The following is a 13,191-nucleotide window of genomic DNA, read 5'->3' as shown; positions in this document are numbered from 1 at the left end:
GAATAGGAGAGAGATATGAGTAATGTACTCAATAACTATTTTAAATCCCCTCTGCTGGGTTCTCTAAAACCTTTGGAATATGGATGGGTTCTTTTTCTGTCCAAGAGTGTAGTTTTGCACTTAGTTGTTCACACAAAAAATGACAGATGTAGTTGTGTAAGAAATGAAAAAGAGAGCTAGAGACAGACAGCTGACCAATCATCCAGTACCATTCAATTTAAAGATTACTGTAGTTGAGATTTTTGTCCGTAACAAAGGATGTTTGTGATTTCAATTGGACTTGAACACCTCATGTTCAGAGTTGTGAATGTGTATAGCACATGTTGAGTTTGCCTTACAGCTCACTTATTGTGGAGGGAACACCAGTGCTTGTGGTAATTAAGGTTTTTGTTCAAACTCAAAGATTTTGGCAGTGTCAGTGTAAACTCTCACTCACCAACATTGGTTAGAATCACATATGCTTTTGATTTACAGTCCAACATACAGTAAATTATTGTGGAACAATCGGCCATGCTATGTTTTTAAAGGCTGACGCTTTCCTTATGGCTTACACAATGTACAATTTCTGCTTTGACGTTTCTTCTTTTTCACATGTTCATCCATTTAATCTGTTGAATCACAGATTTTAGCATGCAACCGATTTACTGATTTCATTTCTTTATCTCTCTCTTCTGCTCAGTCTGCTCCACCGCTGGCACTTCCTCTCAGCTCCTGGTACAGCGAGCTCGGTGTGGCTCTATCCACGCTGCGTAAAGTGGCAGATGATCCAGCAGCAGCAGCCGATTGGCTGCTGTCGGTCAGCTCGGCCCTGTCGTCCAGCCAGAGCCAAATCCGCTCCCTCGCCCTCATTGTGACCTATCTCATCATTACGGGTCAGGAAGACGTCTGCCAGCTGGCTCTGAATGCGAGCCAGGCCATCGCTGCAGCCGACCCCTGCCAGGTAGATAATCCACAAGGCTTAGTTCACGATGCTCTCTGTTAAAGCACTTTCTCTTCAGCTTTTCATAAAGGACTTGAATATTTGAATAAGGTGCTTAGTGAAAAATAAATTATTCACATTTCATCTCAAGGCTAAATGAGTAATGCTACTCCTGCCTTTTGTTCTGTTAAAACTCACCTGGCTATACAACGTGTTTCCAATAAAGTGTGATAGAGAACACAGTGACCTTCATGCGTGAACCAGATTTGTTTCAGTTTTTTTTATCCCTGCAAGTAACAGCACTCTAATACATGTGGGTGCATTTACCTTTAAAGGAGTGCGAGGGAAGTTTGTTATCATTAGTATAACATGTAAAGTTGCATAATTTCAGTGGTCATTATTAGGTGTACAATACCAAAACATTGAAGCCAGTATTCAAATAATACTCAGCACAAACAAATATGGCTGGTCACAAATACAGCCTAAAGAAACATTCGGGAAGGGTCCTCTACTGTACTGTAGGGATTATGCATATTGAGCCACTGGAAGACTTGTGTTAATGTACATTACTCTGAATTCATCAAGACAACAGGTAAACATGGAGGAAGTGTTGTTAGCCTTAACTTGAGACAGAGGTGGAGGATTTGAGTTGCACATTTGAGGACTTGAGCTTGACTAACAGTGATTTTTTTTAAATTGTTTTTTTTAAAATTAATTTAATTTTATATACTTTATTAATCACCGAGGGGAAATTCAGTTTTTTCACTCCGTTGTCAATTACACACAGGTCCGAACACACACATGCACAAACTGGACCTATACATGCACTAAGTGGAGAGATGTCAGAGTGAGCTGCCCATGACAGGCTCTCCAAGCGGTTGGGGGGTTCGGTGCCTTGCTCAAAGGCACCTCGGCAGTGCCCAGACCAGCAGAGGCCAACACATACAGCAACTATCATGGAGTAGGCTAGTCCAAAAAATAATAACATCTGGAATTCTTGAATTATGTTGTTCATGTCAGTGGTCAGAAGAAAGCAGTGGTATGCAAGGACTGAAGCTCAGAAATCAGTGGCAGGACCACCACAACATTAAACTTCATCGGGCAACACCCAACCCACAAAGAAAAGTATGTGAATGTGTCTTTTTAGCTGATTTAGTTGCTGGTCAAACATCAGCTAGAAAACTATCGTTTGACAAGATAATTAGAATTTCAGATGACTTGATTCATGACCTGAGCATTTGCTTGACTTACTGGAGACTCGACTCAACTTGACTTGTTTGATTCCCACCACAATAACTTGGGACTTGCTGAAGAATTAATGGTGAAGTCTTGAGAGTTTCTTGTGACTTGCATGTGTGACTTACTCCAACCTCCTAGAAATAAGGGCCTGTTTTAAATAAAATTCTGGTTCTCTCTGAATTTGATGTACAGTAAATACAGAGACCTGTTAGAATCATGATTGGCCCAGTGGTGCAGTGGTTAGTTCTGTCGCCTCATGGCAAGAGGGTCCTGGGTTTGAATCCACCATTCATGTTTACGTACCTTTTTTAAAGCAATTGGTTTAATTTTTTTATAAGCAAGATTAAAGGGCTAGTGTGTAATATTTGGCATGGTTTATTGTCAATCTGAATCTGAATCTGAATATTCTACGTGTATACAAGTGTATAATCGCTATAAAATAAAATTCGTTTGGTTTTCGTAGCCTTATAATTATGCTTTTATATATATATATATATATATATATATATATATGTATAGCAAGGGCCTTGCTTTAGAGAGGTCGCCATCTTGCGCCGCCATGTATGTAAGGCAGCCCGAGCGGACAATCCAGCCAGCCAGAGAATGCATTTCTCGTGTATAAATGAACCAACGAAGACAGCGGAAGGAAGGAAGAAGGAGGAAGAAACAGCAGAGTGTTAGGAGTTCGTCGATGGAGAGTAGTGAAAAGTTTTTTTAGTTATAAAGTTTGCGAATGGACCACACTTACCACGCAACAGGAGAGAATGAACCCGAACCGTCATCTGCGAGGAAAAGAAGACGCAACTTCACTCCTTGTGATGCACTCTCTGCGGCGCTTTTCCTCCTGATGATATATCTCCCCAACGATGGTAGCAGTAGCGCTGAATCCCATTCTGTGCATTCAGCCTCTCTTCTTCGCATCAAACACATGGAGTTCCACATCTGTATGCTCCGGCTCAAACAGGTATGGCTCTGGGTCTGTGTCCGCTACAAGAAACTCTTCAAAATCGCATTCAAAGTCATCCATTGCAGCTACTATAGTCCGGAGATATCGCTAGGCTAAATAAACAGCTGAGCTCTGTTTACAGGCTAAGCTGTCAGTCAGTGTGCCGGCTGGAGATTGAGCAGAGAGGGGAGGGGGTCCCCACTCGGAATGGTAAACGAGTATGTGTGTAAAGTTATGAAGTGTGTCTGTTACGCTAGAAGAGTCAGAGTTTGGGACGGAGTGGAGTGTTACCGGAGTTTCTGGAGTGCTCAAATAAACGGGCCTTTTTCCCGAACGCTCCTCTGGTCTCCTGCTCGTGAGGGATTCATTACAATATCGTAACATGGTTTAGATTTCTAAATAAACATTCACCTTGTCGCTAGATAGATCTACTCCTGAAAAAGTCGTGCACAAGGCTTTTTGTCCCTACGAGGCCACTGTCATTTACCTGACGGGAGGGGTGAGCGATTGAGCCCTGCAATCTAGAATTTGACCACTGATGTCACTGTTTTCAACCCATTTTACACACTGGCCCTTTAATACAATTTTACAGTGTAGTAGTCTGAATGATTTGGAAAATGATCAACAGTGAGAAGGGAAAGTAGTAAGTAAGGTAGTAAAGATGCCTTGTGAATCTGACAGAGCCTCTGGTAATGTGTTTGGGGACGGATCCTTCAATTTAGTATTTCATTTACAATATGCTGATGTATTTTACATCTGTTGGACATAATGTGTCCTCAGCATTGACTTTGAAATTCAGCCTTGCTACCTGCCGTCAGCCGCTGGATTTCCTGCACTTGCATAAAGAGAAAGGTTTAGACTGACAGACTTCCCTGTGACCCTCTGGGACTGTAAATGGAGTCACCAGCTCCAGAAGATGATGTGAAATATCACATGGTGTTATAGGCTTCTCATTACCCGGGCTCGTTAGACGCCTCGGAGCGTTCCCCTGCTGCTCTAATTGCTCCCAGAGTGCCACTTGCGCCGGTCGTTTGATTCGCTGGTAGAATGTTATTGGCATATTTGAATCCGTTGGATTTCCCTCTTGCAGTCTCACATCTGCACAAAAACACCAACAAACACACTTTATTTCTTTGTAACAAGAGATGAGGTAATAACAACATTTAGCAGTGTGTGGATGAATCTGTATTGTTGTGATTTATTTGAATAATATTTTATTAATGGAAGTTTGGGATTTAGGTTCAGCACCAAATCTTTCAGGGATTCAACTTGAAGGAAAACCTCCATTTCCTTCTCCGCCCCTCCCTTTTCCTCTCAAGCAGGTGAAGTGGTTGCTAGGCAACGGCCAAGGTGCAGGGCAGCACTAAGTGTTTTATGTAAATGAAAGGCTGTTACGCTGCAGAGCTGTTGACTACACGCGTCCAAGGACCATGACTAGTTCCTGTTTCTGACCTCAGCACTAAAGGGAATGATTAAGTGTTAACCCTGCGCTGTCCTTCAGTCCACTCTCTGACTTGTATCCATCAAGCTTTATTGAATGGAAATGAGCTGGGACTCAGACGTCCATGACCATGGTGATGACACTGGTCTCTGCAGGGACAGCACGTTCTTCTCCGCCTCCCACACAGTCACTCTCAAATATTTTTTGTTTTTAATAAGCTTTTTGTCATCAAACATTCCTAAAACACTCCAAAACACTCCTGGATTGAGACAGCTTTGGAGCTCTTCTGAGTATCAGCACAGATGGGGTGATTTACTAACTTAGGAAAGTTGAGAATACACTTCTACTGCTCAAGGCCCGTTCTAAACATGGGCACAAGGAGGCAGTGCCCCACCAAATGCTCCGCCTGCCCCACCAACGCCAAACATAGGTGTCCTTAGCCCCAAATAATTCTCCACTTTGAGCAGTTGTCACCAAGGAAAACAGGAGTGTTGTATTTTTGTATCTTGAGGGAACAGAGTGGAGGCAAGTCAAGACCAACTAGAGAGGGTTTACAGGAAGAAACATGGGAACACTCATGTCTTATTGGCTGACAGGTCTGTCAATTCTTATGCCTACAAGCTGGTACGTCGACACACCAGGATCATACAAAGAAAAGTATAACTTGCTGAACTACATTTGCAGAATTGACAAGAGGGGACGAATAAATGAGAATTTTGTTGCAGACAGCGTTTCGCAAACTTTAGTCCCTTTATGAGTCCCTTTGAGTCCCTCAAAGGCCCAGACACACTAAACCAACATTGGAGAGCTAGCGGTGAAAAGAGCCACCTGCTGCTTTGCCTCTCACCGAACCGACGAGGGCAACAAACACTCACCAACGGCCCAACATTAACGGATGGCTATCCATGGGCCCGATGTGTCAGGGCCTTTAGGGGGACATCCCAGGTGAAAAGGGTAAAATTTTAACAAATAGATACCACTGTGAAATTTCCCCAGCTGATTACATACTTTAACACACTTATTTCCTATATTACAAGTTTTCTGGAATCTTGATTAAATATGCAAATGATGCATTATTTCATTAAATATACATTAATTTACATGAATTTCCAGAATAAAAATCCAAACATTAGATAACATTAGTCGAAATTCTGGTTTCAATTTGTTGCCACATCAGAGTCAAAGGTTTTAAGGGAATTTGGATGTCTCTTTTTATCACTTTATAAATCAGAAAATACTGTCAATGGCCCTAAATATAATTTCCACTACGTTTTTAGAAATAAAATGTTCTAGTGATACACAATAATATAGGCACATAATCTGTATCGGCCAATATTGGCTTTAAAATTAAATTAGAATCAACCAACATGCTTTTTCTTATTTTGCACAATGAATGAATAAGAGTATGCATGCATTATATGATGTTAATTCCACTACAGAAGAGACTTGATGATCACTAAAATTAAGTGGGGAAAACAGTGGATATATTGGTATCGATTCATTCGCTCATTCATTCATTCATCCATTCATTCATTTGAACAAACAAAACATTGAACAAACTCCTCTGTAACCACCTTCAGAATATAAATGGGAATAAAACTGGAAAGTAACAGTGAAAGAGTAACTAACAGATGTCCTCATCAAACTTCCCCAGTTGATTAGTTTCATAAAGACAATTGTTTTTTTGTATTACAAGTTTTCTGAAATGTTATGTTTAAATATGCAAATGAGGCACTATCTAATTAAATATGCATTTTTTTTGCATACATTTCCATAACAAAAATCTGAACTAAAATAAGCTTTAATGTGTATTTTGGAATTTTTATTTACATTTGTCTGAAAGAAGACATGTTATAGAAGCAAAATAGCCCAAAATGTCAAAATTGACCAGTGCATGGAAAAACAAAAGTATCAGAATGAAAACATACTTGAAGTACCAAAAGTAAAACTACTCGTTATGTAGAATAGCCCCTTTCAGAATAATAAACATCTAGTATTGGATTATAGCGGTAATTATTAATGCATTCATGTGTTCATCACTTTAATGTTGCTGTTGGTAAAGGTGTAGCTCACTTTAATTACATGTTATTTGATAGTTAATTACATTTTGCATTTATAATCTGAATTTCCAGAGTAACTAAAGTAGTCAAATGGATGTAATGCAGTTAAAACTACATTATTTCCCTCTGTGCTGTAGAGAAGTGAAAGTATAAACAAGCATAAAATGGAAATACTCAAAAATACCAGAGTGCATAATCCATCCAAAAAGAAATTTCCTGGCAGGGGGCATCCCCCCAAACTGCCCTACAGTGGTCCGGAAGAAACCCCTAAACCAGTTTCAAAGCCTTGAAATGCTTTAGCTTTAGATTAAAACAGAAAACAGTGCATGTCATAGCTTAAAGTCTTAAAGAACACTCATATAAACTTGTGTTAACAATAGTCATCGGTGACCAACCAACATCTCTGACTGTCCTCCCATTCAAAGCAGAGTAGGACAGAGCCTGCTGCTCCCAGTCCCAGAAGTAGAACCACAAATGTGTCACTGAGAATTTCTGGCCAGTTAGGACTCATTGTTGCACTGGGGTGTTTCCTTAATCTAAAGTCACGTGTGTGTCTGCAGGTCCCTTCCCTTGTTCCTGTGCTGCTGTTCAAACTGGGGAAGGAAAAGAATCCAGGCGTGGCTCACGCTGTGCTCAACTGCCTGCCAAACCTCGGCACTCATAAGGTACTGAGCACCTCTGGCCTCCACTGTCCTGCTGTACAAAGACATGGACTACAAACCACTGCTGTGTAAACCTCCATTATTTCATATGGTCATATTTAAGGGACTGTTCTCATGAAAGTGTAATTTACAATATTCACAATCTGAATATATATATATATATATGAAAAAATCAGTGTATGTGCAGAGGACTCATTATTAGGTCTGTGAGAATCTGCAGAAAGTTCATTTCACTTGACCTTAACCATTAACACGCACCATGCTTTGATGTTCCAGCTCTGTGTCCCCATGGTGCTACAGACTCTGCACATGCTGGCCAGCGCCCCCAAGCTGAGAGCAGTGGCAATGCGCCTCATGACAGCTCTTTGGAAGAAACAGGTCTGGTCATCATCATATTTATTTATTTAGGCCTTCTTTAATATTTTTCCTGGATTGTCTTCTTGTTCAGCTCTTATTCACAACTGACTCTGTTCCCTCCTGTAAGGATCGTATCTACCCAGAGCTGCAGCGTCTGCTGGGACAGCAGGATAGTAGGGTGGTGGTGGGGAGGGATGCCCAGTGGGAGCAGATTGTGGCCAGGGCCGCCTGTCTCTGGGACATCTGTAGAGAGAGGTCAGACCAATACACACACACTGGACGGGCTGTGACGGGGCTTTTTTTGAGAGGGGCATGACATGAAGGTCTGATCAATTGAATACAGTGGGGAAAAACTGAATAAAGGGAAGTCATCTAGCTGATGCTTTTCCTTTCCATTTAAATTAATGTAATACAAGTTAAAATGTAGCAGCTCTCCTTTACAAGCTCACTGCTGCAACAGAAGAACATTTTACAGATGCACTTTAAATAGTTTTGGCTTCAATTTTAAAGGAAAGACAGTGGCTTCTTACAGATGTATTTAAATGTTTTTGTTGGGTTTTCAAAGATAAAAAAAAAATAATAATAAAACAAAATGAAATAAAATAGAATAATTATAATTTAAAGAATGTAAATAAAAACGAATAAATGAAGCAAAAACCAGACAAACTTACTTTCTAAAATACAATAAAAAAAATTATATTAAATAAAGTAAAGATTCTGCAAAGTTATGGTTATCTGTTACAGGCATTAAGTTGTATTTCTTGCAGTGTAGACATTATTATAGTTGTCCAGGAATGGTTGCCATACTTTTTGGACTTAATTAACCAAGCCCTGCGTGGCATACTTGAGTTTTTCCAACTTCAAATGAACCATTATCTCCACAACCCAGCAGCTACTCATGGGGGGGAGCAGTGGATTTCCAATTATATAGAATGAGACAAAAGAAGAAATGAAAAGAAAGCAACTGCATGAGCCTGGGCTCGAGACAGATTCAGATCTCTATGAGCAATGCCAAAAACGGCCAGACTTGGATCTGGGTCTATGGCCTTGTCACGCATGTACAAGAGTGCTTCCAAGACCTTAGCCCAAAATGGTCTTATACACTAAACAAAAATTTAAATGCAATGTTTTTGGTCCCATTTTCACAGATTTAAGACTTTTTAATGCACTCAATAGATATATTTCTGTCAAATTTTGGTTGTAAATCAGTGTTAATGCGCACTTCTCCTTTTCCAAGATAATCCATCCACCTGACAAGTGTGGCTGGATGTACTGCCATAACTCAAACTACATTGCAGACAGTTTATGGCAGTGAAATGAACATTCAGTCCACAGGCGACAGCTCTGGTGGACATTCCTGCAGTCAGCATGCCAACGGCACACTCCCTCAAAACTTGTGACATCTGTGGCATTGTGTTGTGTGCTCAAATGTCACATTTTAGAGTGTACTTTTATTGTGATGTTTATTGTTTATCCCAAGGCACACCTGTGCACTAATGATGCTGTTTAATCCACATCTTGATAAGCCACACCTGTCAGGTGGATGGGTTCTCTTGATTAAAGAGATGTGCTCACAAACACGGATTTTAACATGTTAGCAACCAATATTTGACAGAATTATATCTACTGAGTGCATGAAAAAAGTCTAAGATCTTTATCTTAAACCTGTGAAAAACAGAAGCAGATATTAAAGTGTTGCATTTAAAGGTTATGTCCTCCATCTCAGCTGCCCAGATGTTGTGTTGTGATTTATAAGAATGTCATAAATCATGTAGCAAAGAATTTCCTGTGCGTGTGTGTGTCAGGCCTTACCAACATGGAGGCGACATGTTGGCTGCCATTACGCTCACTCTGAACCAGTGCACCAAACCAGACATGGCAACCCCTGCTTCCCTCGCCCTTCAAGGACTACAGGAGCTGTGCCGGGCAGAGGTCACACATACATACAAACACTTAACCAGTGTTTACTGCATGTACAGTTAGCATAGTCACTGAGTTTTCTGAGGTTTGTTTTGCAGGTAGTAGACATCGTGTCAACATGGAGAAGTCTGGGGCCCGAGCTGAGCTGTGACTCCCGTCCACTGATGGTCAAAGTCATAGCCGAACTTCTGGCTTTGGTTCCCCAGCTCACTGTCAAGTCAGAGGAGTATGAGGTATCTGATGGACTTCATGAAAGCTTCTGTTTGATGCACTGTTAGAGCTTCATTGTGGTATTTGTTTGTCTTCCTGTTGGTCTGCGTAGTCATCCAGAAGGTGGTATCCCCGAAATAAACTGACTATGTGTCGAATATTTCTGACTTTGGCTTTTCCCAGTATCAAAAAAGACACTGTCTAACCATAAACTTTACCATGCTTCTATTTGGTGTTGAAAGGCATTTTTACAGATCTGAAGTATCAACATTAAAAAGAGCTCTGTACTCCAGTCCCATGACCTGGACTCAAGTCAGACTCGAGTCACAAATTTGATGGCTCGAGACAAAATCAAAAAAGAACTGCAACTGGACTTGAACTGTGACACCAGTGACTTGTGACTTCACTTGGACTTGAGTCTTTTTAGACGTTTGAAGGTGCACAAAGAACAGAAAAGTGGAGGCTAATATTGACATAGTTAGGAATGCTTAGCTAACATTCGCGTAACAGCTCAGTAAGCTTTCAACAAGCAAATACATGCACATTTTTAAAGAAGTATTCATAGTTTTTGCCAGTTTAATAACGGCATTAAATTTTTTCAAGAGTTGCATTATGACTAGAAACTAGAAACTCAAAGTTTAGGACTTGTCGGTCTTGACTTGGGACTTGAGTACAAAGACTTGAGACATACTTGTGAGTGACTTACAAAATAAGGACCTGGTCTCATCTCTGATAGTAAGTGATTTTTGTGTCCGCCTCTCAGAATCAAGGTGGATAAGCTTTTTTTCTTGCAGCCCCAACAAAGTTAGTGGGCTAGCTAGCTATGTTTATATGGACATATATCCACATAAACATAGCTAACTATATTTATATGCTCATTTGCCTACTTTTAATTGATTGCAACAAATTCATGTGTCTATTCTACAAGGTTATAATTTGGAAATGTAAGATATAATACCAGATGAGCCTTTGGTTCTCTCTAGAGTTAGGATGTGGTTAGCCTAGCTTAGCATAAAGACTGAAAACAGGGGGAACAAGCCAGTCTGGCTTTGTCTAAAGTTCAAAAATACACCTGTTAGACACATACAGTACTGACTCCAGCTCTGTACTCAAAGGGTCTGTATATGACATTCAGGAAAGTAATGTAGCTGCAAACCAGTATTTGCTATGCAAAGACATTGTGGAATAACGGCATCCTTAGCAGAGAATAAAGTCATGCTCCCTCTGTGTCTTTTGCAATCCAAGCATGTGAGCATCTGCGAGTGTGTCTCACAAGCTAGCTAATTGCCGCCACTCTGCGCTGTTAGCTCTGTCAGCACAGTTGAAATTGTAAGCACTGTGTGCACTATTAGTGGCTAGCAGCCATCATCTCCATGTTGAGAGCTGTGTGCAGACAATCCAGTCCCAGACTCTGAGTCATACATGTAGATATGCTCTGGATATTGTATCCAGCTTCTGTAACACACAGACACAGGGAATGGTATCAACCTTATCATCTCACTCCTTAAAAGAAATAAGCATATTTGGGTTGACAGTTGGGTGCTGTAACATAACCAGTGAGTGTATTTGTGAGTGATGGTGTTTCTACACAATGGTGCAGTCATTTGGTGCTATGTTGGTCAGTGTGTGATCAGTACTACTGAAAGTCAGAACAGAGAGAATGTGTGAGAAACAGGAATGAATGCTTGTTGCCTTTCCTGAGGATTTAGGGGTTCTTTTGAATAAATAACTATTTTGATAATAATGATAAAAAGAAGGAAATGAGTTAGAAATCCTTCAGCTGGTGATTGTAACTGTAGGGCTGAAACTCACTTTGCAACTTTGCAACAGTTATCACTGGCTAAATGGAATAACAGCTTATCTTTGGTGAGCCTTGAATCTCTCTTTTTTAATTGATGTTTTTAGTTATTAATATGGTATCAGACTTTCCACAATTTACAGCTTCTTTTTTTAATCTCTGGCTGTGTTTTTTCAGAAACTGAAAGAGGAGGTGGTCAGCTTCTTGTGGAGTTATGCTGTGAGCAAGGTCTGTGTACTGGAGATATCTGCTGTGTGTGTGTGTGTGTGTGTGTGTGTGTGTGTGTGTGTGTGTGTGTGTGTGTGTGTGTACACCCCCAGGTCTGGGGAGGATTTTTGCTGTAATTTACAGAATTTTGACAGTTAGATGAATAATTTAAAATACTTCCTGTCAGAATGAAACAAACCTGACTGGCTGTCATGAAATAAACTGCACAGGTCTGGGGGAAGGCAGCTGCTGAACTGAACACCCAGTACATTCTCAAGCTGCGTTATTATTATCATATTTTTATTTTTATATCAACAGTGGATCAGTTAACTGTGTGTAACATGAGATGGGTCACTTATGATTAGGAACCCCCAGAAAATTATGAAAACGTCAGCTTTACTGAGCTGTACAGCATTTTTTAAGGTGTCTGCTTTCACGGCTTCAAAAGTCTGCTCAAACTTCAGTCAGATAGTCTTCTCTGTAAAACCAGTGTATCCATCTCCTACAGTGAGCTTATATTTCAAATGTTGAGTCATCTATGCCTGTACAAAACTCTGAAAAAACAGTGTGTGTGTTTGCTGTAACAGGATCCAGAGGTCGCCAGCTGTGGCTACAGAGCTTTGGCAGATTTTCCTGAAACAGTCCACACAATAAATCTTCTTCCAGAGGCGGTAAGAGTCCTGCCTCACTCTCCTAACACTCTCATGTGTGTAACTTTACATTCCACGTTGAATACTGTTTCTCCACACGCAACTTATCTTAGCAATTTTTTCTTCAAAGAATGCAATGCACATTATATTTGGAAAATGAATATGATGTGGAAAATTGAACATTTGAAATTAATACCTTCAATATCAAATTAAAAGGTATTTCTACAGGGTTCTGCAGAAAATGCCTAAAGATGTATTACAAATAATTTATCTAAATGTCAGGTCTTGAAAGGTATTGGAATATTTGATCTGTAATTATTCAGTATTTTATCTTTATCTACTCATGTCCTGTTAGTATTAACTTATCTAGAGCATGTATATCCACGTAACAGTGTGTTAGCTTGTGCAGTTATGAGTTGTGGCTGCATTTTAGTTTTAAGCCACATGTCAGGGCTCTAGATATGGCAGTGGTGGTCTGTCGCACCATTATAGCCCAGACATATCTGATAAACTGTTATTTAACGGTTATTTATTGATCAACTGATTTTTCATCTACCAACCAATGTTTTACTGGTCTGATATTTTGGTTTGGAAAAATACCTGCAAAACGACATTCCCATCAGCCTCAGCTGCAGGTGCTTCCTTCAAGTGTTGGATAAAGTGTGCTCCCTTGATGTAACCTATCCGGTGTTCGTTTAGTGTATGTGTTATCAATATAGAAACCTCAGATTACACCTAAAATTGAATTAAACTCTAAAACAAACTAGATAGTAAGGTAGTGT

The 13,191-nt window shown here is 40.2% G+C and overlaps 1 protein-coding gene across 2 annotated transcripts in view; it reads left to right on the top strand.

The window, feature by feature from the left end:
• focad (focadhesin) overlaps positions 1-13,191 on the top strand; it is a 75,693-nt gene that overhangs the window by 36,981 nt on the left and 25,521 nt on the right. For both annotated transcript variants that reach the window (XM_049568013.1, XM_049568014.1), the window contains 8 exons: positions 680-940; positions 7,166-7,270; positions 7,544-7,645; positions 7,752-7,879; positions 9,430-9,556; positions 9,643-9,777; positions 11,730-11,780; positions 12,347-12,430. In XM_049568013.1, the coding sequence (XP_049423970.1) occupies positions 680-940; positions 7,166-7,270; positions 7,544-7,645; positions 7,752-7,879; positions 9,430-9,556; positions 9,643-9,777; positions 11,730-11,780; positions 12,347-12,430 (993 nt within the window). The remainder of the gene's footprint in view (positions 1-679; positions 941-7,165; positions 7,271-7,543; positions 7,646-7,751; positions 7,880-9,429; positions 9,557-9,642; positions 9,778-11,729; positions 11,781-12,346; positions 12,431-13,191) is intronic.

This window comes from Epinephelus fuscoguttatus, linkage group LG23, assembly GCF_011397635.1.
Source record: "Epinephelus fuscoguttatus linkage group LG23, E.fuscoguttatus.final_Chr_v1".
NCBI classification, from domain to species: Eukaryota; Metazoa; Chordata; class Actinopteri; order Perciformes; family Serranidae; genus Epinephelus; species Epinephelus fuscoguttatus.
Note: the sequence above shows the minus strand (reverse complement) of the source record. Positions and strands in the feature narration are given on the sequence as shown.